The sequence below is a fragment of the Dermacentor albipictus genome, chromosome 1 (assembly GCF_038994185.2).
Source record: "Dermacentor albipictus isolate Rhodes 1998 colony chromosome 1, USDA_Dalb.pri_finalv2, whole genome shotgun sequence".
In the NCBI taxonomy this organism is placed as follows: Eukaryota; Metazoa; Arthropoda; class Arachnida; order Ixodida; family Ixodidae; genus Dermacentor; species Dermacentor albipictus.
Window position 1 is genome coordinate 87,323,497 of NC_091821.1, and position 25,385 is coordinate 87,348,881.

Sequence of the window (25,385 nt, forward strand, 5' to 3'; positions counted from 1 at the left end):
AAAGTCAAGTAACACATCCACACAGGGTGAATGATGCTGCATTGTTTGCCAATTCACTTCAGGAATGTTAAAATCACCTGCGATTATTAATCTGGACCCTGATGCATATTGCTCAGTATATTCATGCAATCGGCGCACATTGTCGAGGCCGGAAGAAGGACTGCAATAGACGCAGCCTATGACAACAGTATAAGATGCGAAGCGCAGTTTACAAAAGATGGCCTCAACGCCCACAACATCCGGTAACATTAAAAACGGGATTTCTTTTTTTACTAGAATGGCCACGCCACCGCCTCGTGTTGTCCGGTCTTTCCGGATGATAGCGTAGTTGGCAGGGGCTATCTCAACATCTTTAATATCAGCTGTTAGCCAGGTTTCTGTTAGTGTTAGAAAGTCAGGTTCATATGCAAGAATCAAGGCTTCAAGGGAATCCGTTTTTTTTAATATGCTACGGGCATTTATGTTCAAGAAGGATAAGTCGGATATCAAGTTCGGCGTGAACGTAGGCTTCGAGGGCCATGTTGCTGGTTTTTTGGATCAGGATTAACGGAACCTGCTTTCAAAAGAGCTATATTATTATTTTCTTCGTCCCAGTAAAACATTTCGCCATTGATTTGTATTTTGTCATAAATTAGATTAATTTTATCTCCGGATTCTTTCCTTGGTTTGGCAGAATTCCATAACTTCCTTCTTAAGTCTCGTACGCGAGGCGAAAAATCTTCGGAGGTAGGAAAACTTGACCCCTTTAGCTTGAAACAGTTTCTCAAGATTTTAGTTTTGTCTCTAAAGTCGAGAAGTTTAAAAATTATTGGTCTTGTTTTAGTAATATCCGGCCTGCCTAATCTATGAATACGTTCAGTACTTACAGCTTGGAGTTTCAGGACATTTTTGACAATTTTTTCATTTACTGTAAGTTGTAATGTGTCTTCATTTTCCTTTTCCTCTTCTGGCACATCATACACAATTAGATTGGATCGTCTGGAGCGGTTTTCAAGGTCGTCTAGTCTTAGTTCCAGCGTTGAAATGACTTTCTCTAGTTTAGTTACCTTCTCCGCGCAAGACGAAATCTTTTTGTCTAGAGTTGTAAGTTGCTCTAGTTTCTTGTCTATTGCGGTTAAACGCTGTTCCTTAATTTCTTTTAAATCCTTCAGGATTTGTTGTAGTTGCCGCGAAATATCGGGTGTATCAGGACCTGGGTTTGTTTCGATATCTCCAGCTAGTAGCAATAATTTGATGAGATCCACTATGTCAAAGATCAGTTCACACAGCAGCCCAGGGCACGGCAGCACAACTAAACAGAGCTCGTTCCAGTGCATGCAATCTTTAAAGTGCTTTCTTACCTGCACGATGAATACAAAAGGGTTATCCATGTGCCCCTGCGGCCAGCTGCCGTGCCCTATGGCCCGCGGAAATGTGTCGCCCCTTCTTATAGCACGAAGCGATCGATGCACCACCAACGTCGAGTTGAACCCTGGACTGGCGCTCAGGATGGTTGAAGAAGTATGCCGATAGTGCGGCCTATTGCTGTGCAATGCCAGCGGGACTGGCTGGGTGGTGTAGCGGTCCGGAAGCGGATGCGCAGCCTGCGTGTTGTCCATCTGGAGGCTTGGTGTTTCATTGGGGCTATGACCTGCGGCTATCAGCAGCAGGGTTGCGGCTATCTGCACGATGAATGCAAAAGGGTTATCCATGTGCCCCTGCGGCCAGCTGCCGTACCCTATGAAGTATGCGACTGATGTGACTGTGATGTATGTGACTGTATGTGTATGCGAGTATGTGACTGTGACATATGACTGATTAAGAGCACTAGGCTAGCTGACGCTGCATATACTGAAAGTATTACAGTCCTGTATTTGTCCGCTTTGTGTGTTGTGCCGTGAGCATTGTGAAACTTTCAGAACTTGTCCATAAATCTGCTCCTTCCGAAACAACACATGTGCATGCAGTTGTGTGACATGAGAGTACAGCAGTTCCACAGTGAAATTTGATGACAGCTAATAATTTTTGAAGATATTACAGACACCGTCTTGCACCAATGACTGCTGTATGTGTTGTAAGCTGGAAACTGGCTGTGCTGTGGTAGATACTACGGCTTCCTTGGCATATGCCAAGTTATGCGCCATACAGTGACTATAGATTATAATTATTGTTAAGTGGGCTTTTAAACCATACGAATACAGCTAGATGCAGTTGTAAATTTCAGTGCATAAAATCTCTCATCCATTCGCACTGAAAACTGCTTGCATGTCTCCCTTAAAGGGCCCCTCGCCAGGTCTGGCCATTTTTAGCTGACAAGCGCAGCGCATACAATGTGCGCTAATGATTGTGTCTGCCAAGTATTACATCCCTGCGCACCTTGAAAGGAGCTTAAATTTCAAAATGAACACAGTTCACCCTTGTCCTCGTGAATGCCGCGCTCCCAACCATAGAGTCGACGTATATCACACAAGTGCGCCTGCGTACATGGCAGTGCTCTGATGTCACTCAAAGCGGCATGTGACTTTGAGAATTATTTCAAGGCAACAGCAGTTATTTGTTTAATCTCTTGCTTCAGTAGATGGATTAAAGTTTAGAGAAATAAAACCTACAAACTGAGTGTCTGCGTGTCTTAGTTTTACTTCATACGGTAGCAAGAGAGATGTAATTTTGTTTTGGCTGGTTGTTCCCATGTTGTGCAGTCGCGTGTACAGATAGTGAAGCATTCATTTTCTACTGTGTTCCAGCATGCAATCATGCTGTATGATCCGCTTGTGTCTGCCTCAGTGTTCATGTAGCACTGTCTTATACTGCTAGTCAGGCGTTCTCGTGCACAGTGCGCAAAAATTGTGCGCGGCACGAAACGACACAAATGCAACAGCTTGCATGAGAGGCCATCAGCGGAAGTGTGCCGCACAGCAAAAAAGTGAGGAGGGGGAAAAAAAGAAGGCTGGCCCTGTGACGTATGCATCAAGCAATCCTCCAGCTTTGGTATAGGAGAATGCAGGGTTTCGCTTGCAGAGGCTAGACGGCGGCAAGTGGAGAATGTGTCTGTGTTGGCAGTGACGCTCACCTCCTGAAATCATGGGTTCGTGACACTAAAATATTTTTATCTCGGCTATTAATAAACCAATTTGAAAAATTATTGTGGTAGAATGCTCCCTAAAGGGCACGTAACCACTTCCAGCATATGACCAAACTTTTCTGTGCAGCCTGGTTAGGGGCCCTTTAAGCATGAATTGTATTCACCCACTGCATGCCTTAACGTAATTTAACAGTATATTGCGCTTGCTACCTTGATGTTGTCTTAAATTTTATTCATGAACACACTTTGGAGAGGTTATTTTTTTGGCTGCTGTTCCTTTCCCTCTCACGAGCCTGCTGATGAATGCTATAAAGGATATTTCAGCTAACTTGTGCCACACCTTAAAAAAAGTGGAGGCACCGTATGCGAGTGCAACTGACTCATTATTGTTCATTATCCTCTTGAGCAGCTCAGGGTATTCTTGCTGTGAGCTAATTGACTAATTTAACAAACATTAATGAGCTAATTTCAATGTATCTATTTGAAAACAAAACTTTTAAAAAAGAAGTTCTGGACGATACAGCGAAACATCAAATAGTTTGTTTCCATAAAGATACTTGTGGGTTAAATTTTCCCAAGGTCCTTTGAAAGCGTGCGAGATCTGAAGTACGACGTGACTAGCTGCTTGCGTGCAGTGATATTACTGCCCTCGGACAAGTTCAAAATTAATGATCTGTGTTATGCACATAGGGAACTTTGAATAGGCTGTAAGCTATAACATTTCGGAGGTGATGACTAGGACTGTCTTATCTGATGCATCACCACCAGTTGCTACGACCTCATCACCCTCTCTGCAGTTTGTCAGGGTTCAAAATGAAGAGTTGCTATGCACATTTTATCTCCATCTCATGACTGCATCACTTCACCAGGCAAGTTATCTCGGCAAAATTAGTGGTTAAAATCATTCTGTTCAATCATTCATCATTGCTTACAACTTTGTTCATACATAATGTTGCGTTGATGAGTGATGATTCATTGAAACCATGTTTGTGGGCAGTAACATTGCTGCACAGACATACTTCACATGATATTTGTTCAGATCTAGTGCACTTTTCTTGGAGCTTGGAAAAACTAAATTCACATCAGCTACCTTTATGAAAAGAAATCAGACACTTCTCGATATGCTCTACAGCTTGTCTATTGAAGATTTTGCTTTTAAATAAATATTTTAAATGTCAACAATTTTGTTTTTCTTTAATTAGTGAATTATTAGTTTTATCACAAAAAGATAGTCTGATTCACTCGAGGACTGTCACCACTGTAGCATCGGTTGCTTTCACATAGTGCGCATTTGCTTTCTTTTTTTTTTTAAGGCTTGGCACAAGTTAGCTGCAACACTTTATATACAGATACAGTGTAGAAGGCTTTGTTACAATTCTGTTGCATGATTATAAAAATATTCACATTTCTGAATATCGGCAATATGGATGAAAAAGTTGTTACATCACAAACTTCATTAAATTGGGAATCATTGTATAGAAGTTTGGCTGTTGTGTCAAGGCTTTTTTCTTGAGCAAGACATTATACCCTGTAATAACCAATGCTGAACACTTCATGCTTTCCATGTGTTTTTTGTTGTAAAAATTGTGCAGTGAGATGCAAGTTATGAATTGAAAGATCAAGCTTGTTGATTCTTTCTGTATGCTTATTTGCCCTTGGTAGTACAGCTTCTAGTTAATGTTTTCTGACATGGCTAATGGAAATGTGACTCAGGTGTAAAAGTTTTATATAAAGCTGATGACAGTAGTGTTACAATGTGGTTGGAGTTTCTGTTTTATAGTTATAAATCCAGCTGCCCATAAAAGGAATATCCTAGCAGTAAAATTAATAAATTTAATAAATAGAACCAATTAATAATATTAACTAACTAACTAACTAACTAACTAACTAACTAACTAACTAACTAACTAACTAACTAACTAAATAATTCTATGCTATGGGTGAAGCCTAGCTACTTGTTAGCACTTGCTTTATTTTAGGGTTAGCTAGTGCCCTTTCTTACTGTGCTGAAATGCTCACATTTTTCGTCCACTTTTCAAGTTCCTGCTTTTTATAGAAGATGTGTAAATGTTGGGCTTATTTGTTGCAGATGTGACTGCAAGATTTGACCATGTATTTTGGTGTGGCGACCTTAATTTTCGACTTATGAATGAGCGCTCCACTGTTGTTGGTTTGCTGAAGGATCACCATGAGGATAAGCAATCTACCTATGAAAGCCTCCTGAAATTTGATCAGCTGAGAAGTGCTATGCTGGATGGTTTGTATATTTATATCTTCTGTGTACCACCCACCCCATTTTCCTGTTTAGTTCGAACCAATTAGAAGTAAATCAGCTGTGACAGGTAGTGCTCTTCTGCCTCTTCAGGTGGATTTCTGGAAGATGTGGCAATTGCCTGCATGAAAAGTCACAATGTCCAAATAGCTACTTAGAAAAATGCAGTAATTAACTTAAAAATTTTTCACTTTAGAGCACATGTTGTCCTTGCAAAATTGTAGCAGAGCAGTAGTGTAAAGTCATTTCTGTTTCACAGAAATTCCTAAACTAGTACCACTTTTGAAATATCCATACTTCAAGTTTGCTACAAAATGCATGGACTTTCCTATTGACAGTTTCCCCAAAAGAGTCCCTCAAGCAGTTTGGGACGATCTGACTTGAAACACAAATGCATCTAGTATTAGCAGATTATGGGGAGAGATATCTTGAAAGTGGCACTAGTCTTAGAATTTCTGCTAAGCAGACATATGGCTTCACTATGCTCAGCTTCAGTTTTGAATGAACTGAAATTATAAAAGTTAATTAGCGAATATTTATATAGTTACCTGGACATTGTGATTTAGTGTGCAAGGAATGTCTACCTCTACGTAATTCACCTGAATTAACCAAGCTGCATTATCAGGCACGTACCTAGGATTTTTTTTTGGGGGGGGGGGGGTACCTTTACTAGTACAAATGTGAATAATGCCCACCATTCGACACAAAGACGTGTAAACCCGCAAAAGAGTGTTGAATTAAGGTGTATCTCGCAGGTATGTCTGTGAGATACACCTCTTTTTTACTTGGAAAACAAGGAACTACATCAAATAGACTCGTGCATGTAAGAAGCGCAGGAAGAACACTACCAAGAACAAGAAAACAAGTGAAAGTGTAAAATTAAGATTTATAGTAGCGTTTTTGAATTAGCTGTAAAAGAATTATAGAGAAATATATACCAAGTGCCAAAACCGCCTCGTGTTGTTATTTGGGAATGTGCGTAACGATGTGTGGTCACGAGTCCCGTACAATCGCGTAGAGCGCAGGACACTGCGGTTCTAGACGTACTGTGCCAGGCGCGTACCCAGAGGGGGGGCCCGGGGGGACACCCCCCCCCCCTATCCACCCAAGGCACCACTCTTCACACACATTCCTAAAGCGTCGACAAATCAATCTACATGGCGGTCAACATTTTGCTGCCTTTTACAGCGAAAGCAGTGTGTGACTAACTTCCAGAGTATTTTTTGGCGTCTGTTGACCAAAAAAATCATCATGTGGGCCGATCCTGGTGATAGTGCAAAAATGGTCCAGGATCAATGGCACATACCCCTGTGAACTCTGGAACCTATAACGCGCCCTTCGTAATTTTTGGGATCCGTCTACATATAGTGAGTACTTAATGCCTGCTTCACCTCCGCTGTGGGTGGGCCCGGTATTGCAATATCTTCGTGATCGGCCTACGTATGGGGAGTTCTTAATGCCTGCTTCACCTCCACCGCGGGTGGGCCCGGTATTGCAATATATTCGGGATGCGCCTATGTATGGGCAGTCCTTAATGCCTGCTTCACCTCCACCGCGGGTGGGCCCGGTATTTCAATATCTTAGGGATCCGCCTATGTAAGGGGAGTTCTTAATGCCTGCTTACCTCTGCTGTGAGTGGGCCCGGTATTGCAATATCTTTGGGATCGGCCTACGTATGGGGAGTTCTTAATGCCTGCTTTATCTTCGCCGCGGGTGGGCCCAGTATTGCAATATCTTCGGGATCCGCCTACGTAAGGGTAGTTCTTAATGCCTGCTTCACCTCCGCCGTGGGTGGGCCCAGTATTGCAATATCTTTGGGAGCGGCCCACGTATGGAAGACGATTAACGCCTGCTTCACCTCCGCCGCGGGTCGGCCCAGTATTGCACTATCTTCAACTTGACAGCACAACTCTGGGCCGCCCAGCGAGCCAAGGAAGCCGCTTCGAGTGCCCAGACCCACTAAAAAGACGCCGGACTCGAATCTTGTTGATTTGAAAATAAAAGTTTTCTCTCTCTCTCTCTCTCAGGCCGACCCACAGCGGAGGTCAAACACTTTGCTTTTCGTTTGAGAGCTTTGACTGTCGTCAGCTTTCGCTGCCATTCCATCTTCAAAGAGTGGAATGGTTGTCAATTTTTTCACTCCTTTTGGATGGTGGTAGTTATCTCCTGCGGTGTGGAGGCCAGTTTTCTCATCGATTCCGTGCCTGCGTTATTAACTCAAGATGAATTCATTTGTCACCATCTATTGCAACAGGCAGGGCGTAGTTTATAGTTTAATTACCATATTTTATTTTATTTATAATGCCCAACACAATTTTTATATCACCATGTATTCAACAATTACGCACCTCTCTGTTGCTTCGTTCGTTCAACCCTCTTTGTTTAGACTGTTCCAGGGGCCAGGAAAGGGATTCGGTTCATAGTCGGTTGGTCTGTATGCTCGTGGAACGAGTTGTGACCGGAGAAAATGCCAGGTGCATTTAACTTTTCTTTTGCTTCATTATTTCCTCGAGTGACGGCTCGCCGCGACGCTGGCAGATCCTCGGAACCACATATCCGTGATATGGGTTAGATAAGGTGGAAAAAAAATATTGCGAAACAGCATCCATCATCAGACCCTGCAATAACCGTTCAACACATAAGCAATGACTGTCACCCGTTACCTCGTCTGGCTTTTCCCTAATTGTACAGCACTTTTCGTGCAAAATCGGCAACTGGAAACAAGAGTCGCAAGGAGATGAGAAATTAAGCGATCTACTAAGGGAAAAAGCCAAGGCAACAACCAAATAGGGAGGAAAAGCGAAAATTGTTTGCAAAAATATTTATGGATCAACATCTTTTTATTGAAAAGGAAGTAGAGAAAACACCGCTGGAAGTGGAAAATAATTCCGTGTGGTTTGAATGACGCTTCTACAGTTATCAATTGAGCCGCTTGGCGTAGCCACTTCCCTGCTGTGCAAATGGGGGGAAGAGGGGGTTCTAACCTTCCGCAGTGGGCGCAGTACGTCTAGAACCGCAGCGTCCTGCGCTCTACATGGTTGTACGGGACTGGTGACCACGCATCGTTACGCAACTTCCCAAATAACAACTCGAGTCGGTTTTGCTACATGGTAGAGGAGTAAACGTGGGATCCGACAGAACTGTAATTATTCCGCAAATATGCATTTCTCTATAATTCTTCCTGACCTAATTCAAAAAACGCTGCTAGAAATCTTTATTTTGCACTTTCGCTTGTTAACTTGTTCTTGGCAAGGTTCTTCCTGCGCATGTTTCATGCGAGAGTCCATTTGATGTGGTTCTTTGTTTGCCAAGTAAAGAGGAGGTGTATCTCACAGATGTACCTGTGAGATACATGTTATTTCTATTTTATTTTGCGGCTTTACGCGTCTTTATGGCAAATGCTGGGCATTATTCACATATGTACTAGTAAAGTACCCACCTCCCCGAAAAAAAAATTCTGCATACGTGCCTGTACTGCACCCAATGTGGAAGGTTAGAAAAACACCCACATTACCACAGCAGAGAAGTGGCTATGTCAGGTGGCTCGACTGATAACTGTAGGAGTGTTATTCAAAACACACGAAATTATTTTCCACTTCCAGCGGCGTTTTCTCAACTTCCTTTTTAAATAAAAGGATGTTCATCCATAAATATTTTCACAAACGGTTAAATTTGTTAATTTTCACTTTTCCTTCCTGTTTGGCTGTTTGCCTTGGCTCTCTCCCTTAGTAGATCGATTAATTTCTCAACTCCTTGCAACTCTTGTTTCCAGTTACCAATTCTGCACGAAAAGTGCTGTACAATTAGGGTAAAGCCCAGAGGAGGTAACGGGTGACAGTCAGATTGCTTACGGGTTTAACGGTTATTGCAGGGTCTGATATTGGACGCTTTTTGTGTTATTTTATTTTTCACCTTATCTAACCCATATCGCGGGTATATGGTTCTGAGTATCTTCTGAAGTTGGGCGAGCTGTCACTAGAGGAAATAATGAAGCAAAAGGAAAAGTTAAACACAGCTGGCGTTTTCTCCAGCCCCAACTCGTTCCATGAGCATATAGACCAGCTGACTATGAACCGAGTCTGTTTCCTGGTCCCTGGATCAGTCTAAACAAAGAAGGTTGAACTAATGAAGCAACAGCAATGCGCGTGATTGTTGAATAGATGGTGACAGCTGAACCCATTTTGAGTTAATCGCGCGGGCACCGAATCGATGAGAAAACTGACCTTCACACCCCAGGAGATGCTGATAACTACCGCCATCCAAAAGGAGTGAAAAAATTGACAATCATTCCACTCTGTGAAGATGGAATGGCAGTAAAAGCTGACGACAGTCAAAGCTCTCAAATGAAAAGAAAAGTGCTTCACCTCCGCTGCGGGTCGGACTGAAGACAGTGCAATATCGGGCTGACCTGCGGCGGAAGGGAAGCAGGAGTTAAGTACCCCCCCAACGTGGGCTGATCCCGAAGGTAGTGCAATGCCAGGTTGACCCGCGGCAAAGGTGAAGCAGGCGTTAAGCACTCCCCATACGTGGGTCCATCCCAAAGGTAGTGCAATGCTGGGCCGAGGTAAAGCAGGCGTTAGGCATTCCCCATACGTAGTCTGCTCCCGAAGATAGTGCAACACCGGGCTGACTCCCCGACGGAGGTGAAACAGCCGTTAAGTACCTCCCAAACGTGGGCTGATCCCGAAGGTAGTGCAATGCCGGGCCGACCCGCGGCAAAGGTGAAGCAGGCATTAAGCACTCCCCAGATGTGTGTCCATCCCGACGGTAGTGCAATGCCGGGCCGACCCACGGCAGAGGTGAAGCAGGCATTAAGCACTCCCCATAGTACGTGGACCGATCCCGACGGTAGTGCAATGCCAAGCCAACTCACAGCAGAGGTGAAGCAAGCATTAAGCACTTCCCATACGTGGGTCCATCCCGGAAAGCACGTTAGAGGTTCCCGAGCCCACAGGGGTATGTGCCATTGAGCTTGGACCCTTTCTGCACTATTAACATGATCGGCCCACATGATGATTTTTTCTGTTGACGGATGCCGAAAAAACTACGGAAAGTTAGTCACATGTAGCTTTCACTGTAAAAGGCAGCAAAATGTTGATTGCCGAATAGATTGATTTGTCGGCGCTTTAGGAATGTGTGTGAGGAGTGGTGGCAGAGGGCGGGGAGGGGGTGGGGTAGGTATGCCGTTTAAATTCAGGGGGGGTGGGGCCCCCCCGGCCCCCTCTGGGTGCCTGTGCATTATACACTCCATACAAGATCTTAAACATCTGCTTGAAAAAAAAAGAAAGAAAGAAGAAAGAAAATACATGCACCTGGTGTGTATGTTTCCATTCGTCAGAATGTTGTTTGCAGCATGTCTCTAAAATGAGATAGCAGTATTTGTAAATAAAAATAAATAAATGTCTCTTTCTTCCCTGATAATTAGGTCAGGCGTTCTTTGGCTTCCAAGAAGGGAAGATAAAATTTGGACCTACTTACAAATTTGAAGTTGGCTCAAGTCAATTTGATGGTGTCAAGCTTAGGGTGCCATCATATACGGTAACTACTTTTATTTGTAATATTTGTATCATGGTATTGGTATTAGCAGACTTGTTTTTCACTAGTAAATTATTTTCATTTAGGATCGAATACTTTATAGAAGCAAGAGAAAAGGCCACATAGAGTGTGTTCTTTACGACTCAATTCCTGTAATGCAAACCTCTGACCACCGGCCAGTCTATGGGCTTTATGAGACTGTGATTCGACCCGGAAGAGACAAGTGAGGACATCTTTTGTATTAACATCATGGTATAATGACACGGTCTTGTTCGACTGCCAGTTGCAGAGTTCCCCTTGAAATGCATCTTTGGAAGCTTGTGTTGCATGCAGCTCTTTACCTGTGAGCAGACTGTGGGGGGGGGGCAGTGCTCATGCATCATTTACTCTGTGACCTTTACTAGAAACTAACGTGCCACATCTTTTAAAATAAACTACGTTCTAATTCTATATTTCTATCTCAGAAGCATAACTGAATTTTATTTCTTCAGTTCATTCTCAGTGTTTAAAAGTTTCGTCGGCCTTTTACATGAGTATACCATTTAGGCTTTGTCAGATTAGCATTGAAACATGTCCATTATAGTGCTGATTCTTATGCTTGTTGCTTATGTGCGAAGTGTTTTTCGAGCAGAAAAAAAAAAAAGATAAGCAGACCTCAACAATTTCTGTATAGTCCTGAATTTATTTACTGCAACAGCAGTTATGAGGTTGTGAGTTATTTTCCTGACCCTGGTGACTGCACTCAATAGGAGTGGAAAGCAAAATTGCTCACGTACCATGCTTTGGGTGCACCTTGAACGACCTCAAGTGGTCAAAATTAACCTTGAGTGCTCTACTGTGCCATCCCTCATAACTCACTGGGCAATTTTGGGACGTTAAACCTCACAATTAAACTTTTTAACATGTCAATGTTGAAGGTAAACTAGAGTGCAATTTTATCTGATTACTCGAAGCAGGAGCTAAATATCTGCAGCATTCATGTGACACGTATGCTATCATAATGTTTAGGCAACAGAAATTTATCTCTGCATAACCATGGAACTGTCCTGGAAATTCTTGTAAACATTCATTGAAAATTCATGCTCTGGGAAAAGTAACTGCCGAGTATTGCCATTCCTTTAATTTTATTGGCACTTCCTTTCATGTTATTGAAGGGTAATAATGCTATTGGCCTCGAGCTCCACCACTGGAAAAGCTGGCGCCACCGTCGGCGTGACGTGCTAGGAGGGATCACGTGGACATAGCGGCCGCGTCGGCTGCTTCGGGCTCGCCGAAGCGAGCTGAAAACGAGTTTAAATTCCCTCGTACGCTGCGGTCCTCATTTAGTGGCGAAATTTTCCCGCTTCGAATGTCTCCTTTACAACGCTTGAAAGCACTACAATAGGTAGTGGCTGCCTTTGAAGGCGCGCAACATGGTAGGCTACTGCTCGGTGCTGCAGGGCCGGACGCACGTAACGGAGGCCGGTGTCAGCCTTATTCACACGTAGCCGCAGGACAAGAAGCTGCGTGAAGCTTGGCTCGCGAAACGTAAAACCGGAAAACAGTCATCGGCTACAACTCCGGTATGCAGCAAGCACAGACGCGAGGAAGATTTCTGCTACGGCGCCCGGTCTGCGATGTTCTGAAAACGCGCACTGAGACGCTCGCCCAAGTCCGCTGCCCGACTAATGTCATGACGGTTTGGTCTATGAAGTTGTCGATGCTGTAGATACTGGCAAGTTCAGTGGAGTGGAAAGGCAGCGGTAAGAAGCACATTTAAAAAAAAGCATGGCATATGGTCATGTTTGTGTTATGAATTAATGCACTCGATTACAAAAAAAGGAGCAGCGGGAAATTGCACGCTGAGGACACCGATAAACATACAGTGCGACGCAACTCGAGAAATAGTACTGAAAGGTCAAAGAATTTAGAAAAAAAGAAAGATTGAATCGTCGCGACGGTACATCACAGGCGTCGAAGTCTCTACAATGAAATTATTTTTGAACAGCTCTGATGGCGCCCACGCAACAATGGGTGCTTGTATATTGTCAAATGCTCATATTCTGCGACCTAAAGCTCATGGCACGGTGCGAAAACGCGCGCGGAGAAAGCGAAACAGTGCGCGGACAAGCATGCAGACGCGCAGTCGGTCGCTGCGAATCTGCGCGATCGCTGCATTGAGTCTTCGTTCTCTTACGGTCCATTTAGTTATACAAACGCTATAAGAACATATTTCACATAGTTTGCTCTCAGCGTTTATCTACCTTTCACGCAAGAAGCCGGTTCGGGATACTCCATGGCTGCGACCGCGTGCAGTGGCGTTCAATGTACTACGTATTCGGTAAAGAGGTAGCATCTGTAAACGATTGTGTGCTTTCAGTTTCCCCAAGATTATTATTTAGACAGTAAGAAACTTCTCTCGTGTCGAAAGTACTTACAGAAATGTCCGGGAGAGCTCGCGCGTGGTGTTTTCAGTGAGCGCTGACAGCAAAACCTATGAGGAGCGCGCCACGTGATCCCTCATACTACGCCAGCGAGGCGCTTCCGATAGATGGCGACTCCGTAACTCCTCGCCGCCAATTGTAGGGTAATAATGTGAACTGTCACATTTTTCGACGTGAAGTGTGGTGAGGAAGGACTCGAACGTGATAATCGGATGGGTTGCACAGGTACTTGTACTCACAGGACACATTGTGCTCTTAAACAGCCACAAACAAGATTCCTTAGCACAGATTAGGACTGTCTTCTAATGTGCGGAATCATACAACGCAGCACACTGCACAGTTCCTGTCCCTTGCCCAATAACGCACGAAGTCCGGGCAACGTGGCATACGGCCCAACTGTGTTCGCTCGTGTGTGGTTGCACTCTTCGTTGGCACATTGTACGTGGCGGAGATGGCTTGGGTTGGGTAGGCAGTGGCGGTGACACAGCAACAAGTTGCTGGGGTGGTGGCTCAGGATCCCTGCTAGTGCCGAAATTTCGAGAGCACAGGAACTCTGAGGGCACCAGAACTGGCCAGGCACAGGTCACGGGCAGGAGCTTGGCTCGATGGCCCATCATGAGACTGCCGAGCGGTACACCTTAGGTAGCCCCCTCGGGACTCATTGCACAAACCTCCTCGGCTCGTTCGATCCGTCTTCGTGCCCACAGCTTCCCACTCGCTCATGATTTTCACTTCTTTTTTTCACTTCTTTTCACTTCTTTTCACTTCTTTATTTCTTCCACCAACCCTTGTGTCCTCTTATTTCCTGCGTTGGGCCGCAACTGCCGTCGTCGTCTTTCACCGCAGCCTGTATTTAGCAGGCAGTGATAGAAGCATGAATGTTCATGATATGTCGTGTTTTGAAGTCAGTGTGAAGTCAGTGTTGTGGAAAAAAACTGCAGCAGCTGCTAGTATGGGGACTTTACCAGAAGCTGGCAATTCTGCATCAGTATGCTACAACTTTTTTTTCTTTTATATCCTTTTTTTATGAAATTTTATGGTATTGCATCTGCTATTGTGCATACCAAAATAATGTCTCGGAATCACGAGCAAATAAAAATGATGCTCTAGCACCTTCAGGCACTGTGTGCACAATTGTGCATGCCAAGACAGTACATCAAAAGCAAAAGCAGTTATGAAAATAGTGATATATAAAACTTTTTGCATACGTTTTCGAAAATTTCTGATTGGACCTGTACTAAAAGTTTGGATATAGGTGTAAAGTATTTCAGTAAAACAAGTTGGAAGGAAGACGGCTGGGTGTTTGCTCATGGCGTCAGTACGTCATTGTGTAGCAGGCTTGCTTTTTTCAATGTTTTTCGCAATGTTTTACATCAGGCATATTTTTCAAGTGGTTGGACACATTCTTTTCAAGTATGCTAGACATGAAATAGTTGATGTTTTCATATCTGACATTTTTTTTGAGATTTCTTGCATAGATTCTACGTTTTGTAAACTTGACACTGAAGAATGAAAAATTCTTAATCCATTCTACAGCTAAGTGTTTTTTATAATTATGATGGTGGAAGAAATGTGATAAAACTGAATTTTCAATAGACAGAATTAATTGGCCCCTGATGGGGTTTAAGCATGTTGCATACATTTTATGACACTTCTTCTTAGACCTGTCCAAAGAAATACGTTACTATGCACAAAGTGTATTTGATGGGGCCAGCATTGGTCATGTAACTGGTTCTTGCAATAGAATGGATAGGTGGGCTAGTTGGTATTACATTACTGTATCGAAACTTAGAGCACAGCAACAGACAGATGAGGAAGGGGCACACAACACAAGCACTCACTCAGCGCTTGTGTTGTGAGTGAGCACTTGTGTGGTGTGCCCCTTCCTTGTCTGTCGTCTTTTACTGTGCTCTAAGTTTCCATAGAGTAACTGGTTCTCTTCATTCATCACTTTGACATTTACAATTTATCTGAGGCAAAGTTTGAAATGGCTGGAATCTGTAGTGTACTTTCCAATGCACAGTAGTAGAAATATATACGAAAATCACCTCTGTGAGTTTTGACAAGTGTATCAGTGGCAATTCCGAGATGCTGTGCTTACTTACCCACCTTGGGAATTAATTGGGTTATTCATTGTGTCCTCGTTCATGAATGTTGGCACCAGGAAATCATGCATAACAGGACAGTATTGACAAAGTTCTGATATGTAACCATGGGTGTGAAAATCTGTGGAACCAAGCAGTCCCACATTTGGTGATTGTTTCAATGACTGCATTACTGATGTACATGAAGGCTACATATCCTTATGCATTGGTGTATTGTTCTTTTCTCATGTGTTTTCCTGCCCGGATAATTCGAAAAGTCACTTAATTGAAGTGTTTAATAGAATTTGGATTAGAATCTCCTGTACACTGCTTTGCTACCAAGAGCAAGTTCATTTGAATAAAAATTTTTGTTTGATTTATGAACTATGCTCGTTTATATTACAGCACACGACTGTCAGCAGGCTTGTTCAACAGAGACATCTATTTGGAAGGTATGACCTTATAGCTGCTTTTGCCTTGCATTTTATGAACCAGTACTTTTATATAAGAGCAGTAGGAATCGTAATGGAAAAACATTTCTTGAAGTTGCAGCTCTCTTATTGTGGAGCAGGAGAATTTTCATTTCATTCTTCACAATACACTCTGAATAGCAGCAAAGTTGCTTTCTGTCTGACTAAGACATATACAGTCAACTTCTGTTCATTTGACTGAAGCAGGCCACCAAAAAGTTATCAAATTATTTGGAAAGCCTAAATTAAGAGACGGCAAGTGGCCAGCCAGGTTCTGAAAGAGATTATCTGGCAATGGTATTGGCATTCTGAGTTATGGTGGTCTTGTTGCAGATGTGCAGTTACTTCTTTTATCTAAAGAGCTCGCATGTACAGGTTATGTTTATTGTGTGCTCCCCCATATAAACACACTGTGCAGGTATCTTGTGACACCTGTGGGCACCCTATCTGTTACTTTGTCATTCGTTCTATTTTTAAAGTTTTTACATTTTGCTGAGCATGAAAGCAAAGACATTGCATTAATGTGACCAATTCTACTGCAGCGTCAGCGTACAGATCTAGTGATAACTGAAATCCTATGCTGGGTGTTGAAATCCCTGCATATTGAAAAGAAACAGAAAGCACAAAAGAGACAGCACAGGAAAATGTCGTAGCATTCACACTACTGTTTGATGTCCTAGACAAATCAGATATATCTTTTTCAGTTAATAATTTATATCTACCATACTTCAAAAATCTGTTTTTGCTTACTAGGGTGTTGAGCGTTCTTTAGTGGAGATGTACTCATGCAATTCTTCTTAATAAAATGCACCATTTGTCCAATAAGTCTTCACATTGAACCCCCTTGTTGTGTTGATGTTGCACTAGTATTACAGCATAATATCCACAGAGTGAAGTATGAAATTAGTAATTGTTGAATAAATGGAACTATACTGTACCTAAAATGTGGTTGTAATGTTTTTATGTTCATGGATGAAGTGCTCATAAAAGTCTGTATTCTTTTGCCATGCAGCTGTACGCAGGCGGGCTGCTGCTCTTGAAATTCGCCAGAGCCTTAAAGCCAGTCATGTGTGTACTGTAATGTGAAAGCTTTTGATGTCCTGTGCTACAAGTGAGTTTTCTCATTGTACATGACTGTGCACAAGTGTTGTGCTACCGTATTTACTCGCATAATGATCGCACTTTTTTCTAAAAAAAAAAAATTGATGTTGCGAGGGGTGCGATTACTATGCTGGTTAAATTTTCCACAAAAATTTTTTTTTCATCACGTGTTTGCTGCAGGATTAAGCTGGCATAGAGTTTCTCACTATAACGCCTAGAGGGAAATCTGGCACCACCATCTATGGGAGTTTCCTGAAGAGCGCTGTGCCTTCATGGGAATGACGGTATATGTGTCTGCGAGGCTTGTGTTGGCTGGTGTTGTAAGAGGCATCGTCTAAAATGTGGATATGGCTACACAAATAATGCGTTCTGAAAGTAAAATCTTCATAAAATGTTTCCATTCACACATATTACATCTTTACTCACCTACAATGCATGACCAAGTGAAGAAAAGCAAGAACAGGCGACAAACTGTTTCAAAGCGAGCGCAAATGTTGTCGTCTGTCCTCCAACTTTAGCGGCCCGCTGATACTATTTACATATCATATAATTGTACATGCAATAGTAAGTTCTCATAGTTAAACAGAACATGTTTTTGTGTAATAATAAAGCTAAAACTGCTTTTTATGTGCTGTTTTAGTAGAAAATGAATCATTGTGACAGACGGAACGGTGCTTGCCTGGCTCTCCAAGAACGATGCCAATCCGAAGTCACAATATACCGGCATTCCCATGCATACCACAGCGCAGCAGTGCCAGATTTCCCTCTAGGTAATATAGTGAGAAACTCTATGGAAGGTGGCTGCCGCTGTAACAGTGCGGGACACCAAAACAAAAATGGCGGCCAGCAGAGCAACCGAATGCTCCAAATGTGACTTTTTTTTCTTCTCGTGATACATTATGCGCATTGAAACAGTTTCTTCCATATCAGTAATGAATAATATTCTTACTATCGGCAAGTTTGCGGCAATAACGTAGCCATGACCACTTTGAGGGGACAGAAACAGAGATGGGCGCTCTTAGCTGCCAGTGACAGAAACCCATGGTGGGCATGCTGCGGAAACTGCGGCATTTGTCTTCACGACTATCTTAATATGGCATGCTTCTGCTATGGGTGGGCGAATATCTTAGCTGTGTTACAAGCGTCGGCGCATGAATAGTGTACACTTCTAATGTATCAGTGTAAACATGGCCACTATCGTTGCTGCTCACGATTTGTTGCGTGCCCACGAGTGCAGACGAGAAGAATCGAAAGGTGCCTTTTTTGTTGTTGACCACAACCATTATAAAGCCTACAAATAATAAAGCCAAGGCAAGTTTAGTTGTAGCTTTTTTTTTAATGCAAGTGCGGAGAGTGATGATAGGAATTAAATAGGGCATCTACTTAAGAATGTTTGGTGCATGCAGACTGCTTGGTATGTCTTGGAAGAGTCGTTCACGTAGCATTCGACTGCATTCAACAGATAGTAAGTGCGATCATCATTAGCTAGACTTGGCACACGACACATCGCTGTGGCAAGTTCGGGGTGCGATCATTACGCGAGTGCGATCATTATGCCAGTAAATACGGTATTCAGGTACATTTTGGCTTGGTTTTAGGCTGTCATCTTGCACTAGTAATGAGTAGTGCAGAAATTTCCTGTGACACCATTATTGGTGAATCTTTGAAGGTAAATAGTATTCCACATCACTTTGTTGTTCTGGAGAATACCTTATTGCTGGGAAGCAGAGTTCTCGCTACTGTTTGCATTCTTGTTTTAATATGCTGAAATGAACTTTTTTTCCCGACAATGAGGCACATTAGCATAGTACTTGTGATGTACCCTCTTGCTATAGAAGTCTTCTTTTGCTCATCTGTTAATGTGTACATGCAAGAACTTCTGTTATGCATATGAACATTAAAAAAATAAAGAATAAATGCGTACATGCAAAGATTTCTGTTGTGTGTATGAGAATTAAAAAAAAAAGAAAAAAGCCACGACAGCTGCATGTATGCAGTGTAGTGCACCTTCGCCTGTTGAGGTAAAAAAGAATGCAAATGGCTGTGTGGTTCAATATTTATAATGGTAAGCTGCTGACCTGATGGTTCATATGGTTTCTCCAAGTTGATAAATAATTAAAATTTCTCTTAATACAGCTTTTCAAAATACTTTTATAATACTGTAATAAAGTGACCAGATTCTCCAGACTGCAATGTGAGACATAAGGTAGTGTGTACACTGCAAAAAAAAAGGGGGGGGGGGGAGGCGAGGGCATAAGTGAAATTAGAGGCAGTTTTATACCAGCAGTAAACAGCGCTAAACAACAGGGCAAGGAGAGGGACGCAGACAACAGCGCTGACTAACAACCAAGTGTCTTTATTCCTTCAGTCAGCATATATTTACTCCGCCGCTATCTCAAAGCACAGAATCAACATAATTCAGCAAATTCAGCCGTTGATTCTGCGCTTTGAGATAGTGGTGGAGTATGTATATGCTGACCGAAAGAATAAAGACACTTGGTTGTTAGTCAGCGCTGTTGTCTGTGTCCTTCTCCTTGCCCTGTTGTTTAGCACTGTTTACTGCTCGTAATCATGAACCAACCAGCTCAAATGCATACTCTTCGGCAGTTTTATACTCTTAACATAGATTAATGGGCTAATGGTGAGTTTTGTAGACATACATTGTGCGGCAAGTTTAAACCCCAATTCAGATTTTAGCCTTAGTGCCATTTTATGTTTAAACATGGTGCTTCTGGAGCTGATTCTTAGCTGCGATGGGTGAAATTTGTTGTTTAGGTAACATCCTGAATGAGCCATGCCTTGTATGCTAGGGCATCAGTATCATCATATTTATTTGACGCAGCATGAGAGCATTATGTTTCAGTTATGAGCTTAGAGCCTACGCCTATGACTGGCTGGTGGAGCAAGCTGTCAGCCCATTCCTCTTACAGGCTAATGGAAGTACTTTCTCAGTGTCTGCAATCTACTGTGGGAACTGTTGTGTACACTTCCTGATTGCAATTTAGCTTGGCAATACCTGTTTCATGGCAACATTATCAGTATCTTCACTCTGAAATGTTCCTGCCTTGTTGATGCCAAGCTGTGCTTACTATTGCTCTCTTGTTGACACCACAGCTTGGTGCTAGGTAGTCAGTGGGATAGAACACATAAATGTCAGGTGGCTTGGTGCACAGGTGTAAAAGTGGGATGTCGCATAAATCTGGACATTTGATTACTTTAGTTCAAACATTTTACTAATGACAATCTTAGCTTGCCATTTCATTTTTCTCAGGTTTTCTTACTATAGAGTTTAACTTTACTGGGGCATATTCAAAATTACTGTATGTTTCCTTACTATCTGCTGATCTGATCTGTAGCATGGCCATGGTTGATTACAAGGGGAAGGAGATCTGACCCATTAAGCTTGTGTTTTTCCATTCTTTTGCTACAAAATATGCAAGGACACTGCAACTTTTCCTTTGCTGCTCATCATGTCACCAGTGCTAATGATCATGGCGTATTTATGACTTTTACTCACATTATTCTCAGAACTAAGTGGAGTCGCTGGGTGCTGCAGCAAATTAATTTAGACCTTGTATTATTATTTTGTTTTTGTGTGCACCTCCAAAAATTGCTTGCAATTTCCAATCAATTCTTTAATTTTTCTCTAGTGAGATGTAAAGTTTAGATGCTTATAGCTCAGTGTTGTGAATTGCTCACTTGTGCAAATGTAGAGTCGTATTTCAGTCATGTACTTTGAATACTGGATCATTCCATGCCATATGATCCAGCGTTCTTTTCCCACATTATGGATTTTGGTGAAAAATTATGTATGTGTTAGCAGCTGTATGACTGTGAATTTCCTGAAATTATTCCAGCCAGCAAAAATTTCTGTGTCAAGTGGCAAAGCTTCCATTGTCTGCAAAAATTGGTGTATGTGTACTATGTGACATTTTCTTTCAGTCATATGCTAAGTGACAGATTTATGCTAATGCTGTTTTTTTGCAATATGCAAATTGCTTCAGTTCTTGAAATATACTTTGCTACAAATAATCATCCATATCAAAAGCAATGACACAGAAATTTGTGGTCAGAATTGATCACTTCATTGATTTTTTTGGGGGAAGAATTCTAAATCTATGAGGTATATTAGTTTATGTGCTTGCAGTGAACTAAATTTTACAAATACTATGTATGTGGTCCGGAAATATTGATGTGGTCTTTGCAGGAAGAAATTGTACATTTTTTTTTTTTATGAAAAGGCACTTTTCAAGCTGAAAAACATTGTGTTCACTGTTGTACTAAAATATCTACAGTAAGCAGCTATGCATGTTTTAGGACGTATCTCTCATAAATGAGAGGTTACAAAAAACTGCTTTTTTAAATGTGAGAAAGTTTCTTAAATGTAGTGTCACAAAAAGCATCCATTCTGTATGGTTGCACACTGGCATCCACATAAGCAGGCTGGGAAATTTGTGTAAGTAGACACATACTACTTTGGATGTTAAGGTTGACTTGCTTTTAGTTTCGTTAGAGACCTTGGCTGTAGATTGGAATGTTTTTCCTAATACTATGCACCACTTCAAAAACTTACATGGGGACTTCGTTGTGCTGCGAATGTGACCCAGCTTACTACTGGTTGCAATCATATCCATCGTACATTTTTATAAACTTTGATATTCCTGCTAGTGGTGTAGAATAATGTCACATGCTTTTTAGGCAGACGCTGCCATGAGACTAACTGCAGCTCTTGCTTTGCTGAAAGTGACCAAATGTTGTGATAATGTGAAATTAAGAAAGAGTTGCCCTTTTATTGGTATCACATAACACTATGTAAAGTAATTCAAATCACTTGCACGTCTTTAAAGAAAAAGCCATTCTCTGCATTGTTAATCTAGACTTTGCCGATACACATTATACTGCTCTCTCTTATCGATTCTTCAACGATATTTGGTTAGTATTGGTGTACAGACAGTACCCTTACTTTAGCCCTGTCATATAAACAAAACCTTAAGTGTTCTGAGGCTCTACTTTTAACGCTTCCTCAGTTAACCAAAATGTATGCCTACCCACCATGTAAAACCATAGTTTGGATAAAACTTCACAGAATACAGCTAAGTGAACAAATGATCTGACATACACTCCCTAAACTATTAAACTACATAAATGATCAAAATATAGACACGAGACTGTTTCTAAAACAATGCTGCATACAGTTTTTTTTTCCATCTATAGTCTGTTTCTTGCATAGCAGGCAGCAATACGAGGGCTGGAGATGCTCCTCTCACTTCTTGCATTCGCAACCAAAAAATAGTGCAGGTCTTGGGTTTGATTCCTGGCCACGGAGGCTGAATTTTGATGGAGTTGAAATGCAAAAATGCTGGTGGTACTTAGTGTAGGTGCATGATAAAAAACTTCAAGTGTTTAAAATTTACCTTGAGCACTCCATTATGGTTTCCCTCAAACCCTCCTGTGCAGTTTCAGGACATTAAACCCTGCTATATAGTTTTAAATTTTATTGCAATAGCAATTACACGGATGATCGAGGCCCATTTGCACTGCTTGCATTGTCGTGCTGTCGACGCCACATGCATGGCTTGCGCATGGAGGATTAGAAGGCTTTCAGAGATGCACAGTGCATTTGGCTCCAAAAGCGACGAAGCCAAGTGGACACCCCTTCACACTCCACTCACTCAGCTTTACCAAAGCCAGGGCAGTGTTATGGCCTACACTGCTGGCATGAGCATTGCGTGCACATGCATGAGCATTCCTGCTGAGCAACTATGTGCATACCACACTGTGGTGCATACATTGGTATGAGTGGAATGGACAGTAAAAGTCAAGCTAAATTTATGTACGTAATTTTTCCCTTGGACGCTGACAAACACCAATGGTTTTCGTTCATTCATATCTCCTCCACCATTGAGGTGCAATGCTTTCAACATCATTGGCATGCTCCTCATCTTGCAAGCATTCTGAGGCACATTCAGCACAAGACTAAACCTTAATATCACTTTCAGTACTTCACCTTTGGGTGAAGCTGGCAGTTTTTTTAATGTATAGTGTGTCACATGTGAAAGATATAGGTGTGTGTCGTGTGACTCAATGTAACATTGTCTGGTACTTTTATGTTGCAATATAAGGCTTATTTATTACATAAAAGGCGTTGCAGATCTTAGCATCCAAACAAGTGGAGAGAGATGTTTCTGTGGCCAATGCAGTAGCCGCAGTGCATTACTTGTGCTCATGACAAAAATTCAGTGGTGATTCAGCAATACATGTGAAAGAAATGTACTAAAGCATCATTCGTCAGATCTTTCATGGTCATTTCATATCACATCCATATGCACCGTCGCTCCTAAGTCTTTAAGGTACCTATACAGTAACCTAAGAAGTTCCCCTGCTAATATTCCCAAACTAGCCTACCTTACTTTTGTTTGCCCACAACTTGAGTTTGCTTCCTCCATTTGGTCTCCTTATCATAACATGGTCACCACTTTAGAATCCATCCAAAATAGGGCCACACGATTCATCTCAAGAAACTATTAATTACAATTCAAGCGTCACTCAGATTAAAACTGATCTTTTTCTCCAATCTTTAGGCACACCACCGTAACATCGCTCTACTAACAGTATTTCACAAGTATGTGCACTCCAATAGATCATGTTCCTTTCACCTCGATGTCCCATCCTGCACGTCTAAAAAATTTCACAATCTTTTGAGTCTTACACGGATCTATGGTGACACTTCAGCTTTTAATTCATCAGCAATTCCACAAGCCATAAGATTATGGAATAATCTACCAGACAGTATCACATCTCTGTCTAATACTGATACATTCCATCACCAACTTGTTACGCATTTCACTGAAGCCGTCGTTTAGCATGTTTCATATTCATATTGCAGTTCATAATTGTTCACATTTCGTGTTCATGTTTCAGTTCATATTTTGAAGTTAAGCATTTCGTTTCCCCTTTTGCTATAACATGCTTGATGAATTGCGCACTTATTCATGTGCCATGTGCTTTTTGTGTTATTGTGTGCTTTAATCTATGTACTATATTTCTTCTTGATATTTCCACATTGCTTAGTCTCCTTTTTTTTACTGATATTACGTGCACAAATGTTATTTACCATGTATTGTACTTTTTCTTTTTCATCTGGTTGTGTATGCACTGTTGGGATTTTTCGCCCCCCATTACACAGTGCCCTATGGGCCTGTAAGGTACTCCAAATAAATAAATAATGTCGCATCTCTTTGAGGTCCTGGATCCATGATTTAAACCGTGTTCACCCCACTGCAAAGTGCTGTTCAGGAGCTCACTCGGCACATTTCGTGCCTTTTTGAGGAGTGAAGTGCAACTGACGGTGGTCCGGAGCAGACCGTTAGTTGCAATATATATATATATATATATATATATATATATATATATATATATATATATATATATATATATATGCATGCATGTTCAGATAAGAACGGTAATCGAGGTCCCATGACCATTTTTTGTTTTCAATTAAATTTTTATATCTGATGGGCAAATGTGTCCACACAAAGGAATAAACCTTAGTTATCCAAGGAACTTCGTAGTTTTCTCGGAAAAAAATTGTGTCACAAGCGGTGGAGAACGTCGTTTTTGCCACTTTGCAAAGTTGCCAATTTGGAGCCTCACTGCATGCACAGTAATTTTTTTCCGCACATAAGTACTTTACTTTTATCTCTTTGCAAGGTGTACTATACGAACGAATAAAAAAACTTTTTCTTGCTGTGTCAATCTTCTAAATAAAAAATCGCAAACTTCGCTTCCGGAGCTATGCAGTGCAAAAAAGGCACTTTTCAGGGCAGCCTCAGGGTAAGATGCATAAAGATCTCCACACTCTTTTTCTCAGTATTTTCCAGCTACTTTTACTCACTTTAGGCAAGTTTTGTAGTTCTACACTTGACATATATTTTTCAATATGGCCTCAAATTTGGCCGAAGATCAAAAACGTCAAAAAAGTGACAATTTTGCCTTGGATTTAAAAAAAAAACATCCTCAAATTTCATTAAAATTTGCCAGAATAATCCTCAATACTCGATAATATTAGGGTACCAAAAAAGTGTTGCATTATATTGTTTTAAAGTATGAAAATTAATACAAAACTGAGTTCATGATTTCAATCCCTACGACTGCTCAGTATTTTCTCTTAGGATGCGCTATCGTGGGAAGCTGGATTTATTATTGTCTTTTTGTGGGTAAATTTTAAACGCTACAGTTGCTGAGTTCATAAGGGTAATTTTTAAGTGCTTTTTCTCTTACAATCAAAGGTCTAAAGCTCCTATTCGCTTTCGTACTCTTCTAACAGTGGGACTTAAATTACTGTAAGCATATTTGAGAATGTTATTTCGGAGTGACGTGTGGTTAGTGGCCGTTTATGCAAACATTTATTGCACCCATCGCTACTCTCAAGATGCCTTT

The 25,385-nt window shown here is 41.7% G+C and overlaps 1 protein-coding gene across 2 annotated transcripts in view; it reads left to right on the forward strand.

Annotated features, from left to right (window-relative positions):
- INPP5E (Inositol-3-phosphate synthase) overlaps positions 1 to 24,186 on the forward strand; it is a 57,762-nt gene extending 33,576 nt beyond the window's left edge. The window contains exons 8-13 of one of the 2 annotated variants that reach the window (XM_065426536.1): positions 5,151 to 5,318; positions 10,759 to 10,871; positions 10,955 to 11,091; positions 15,781 to 15,827; positions 16,858 to 16,956; positions 20,804 to 24,186. In XM_065426536.1, coding sequence (XP_065282608.1) covers positions 5,151 to 5,318; positions 10,759 to 10,871; positions 10,955 to 11,091; positions 15,781 to 15,827; positions 16,858 to 16,931 — 539 coding nt within the window. In that variant the 3' untranslated portion in view covers positions 16,932 to 16,956; positions 20,804 to 24,186. Of the gene's footprint in view, positions 1 to 5,150; positions 5,319 to 10,758; positions 10,872 to 10,954; positions 11,092 to 15,780; positions 15,828 to 16,857; positions 19,160 to 20,803 lie in introns of those variants that run through there. The other variant, XM_065426537.1, reaches the window with a different exon arrangement.
- The last annotated feature ends 1,199 nt before the right edge of the window (positions 24,187 to 25,385 follow it).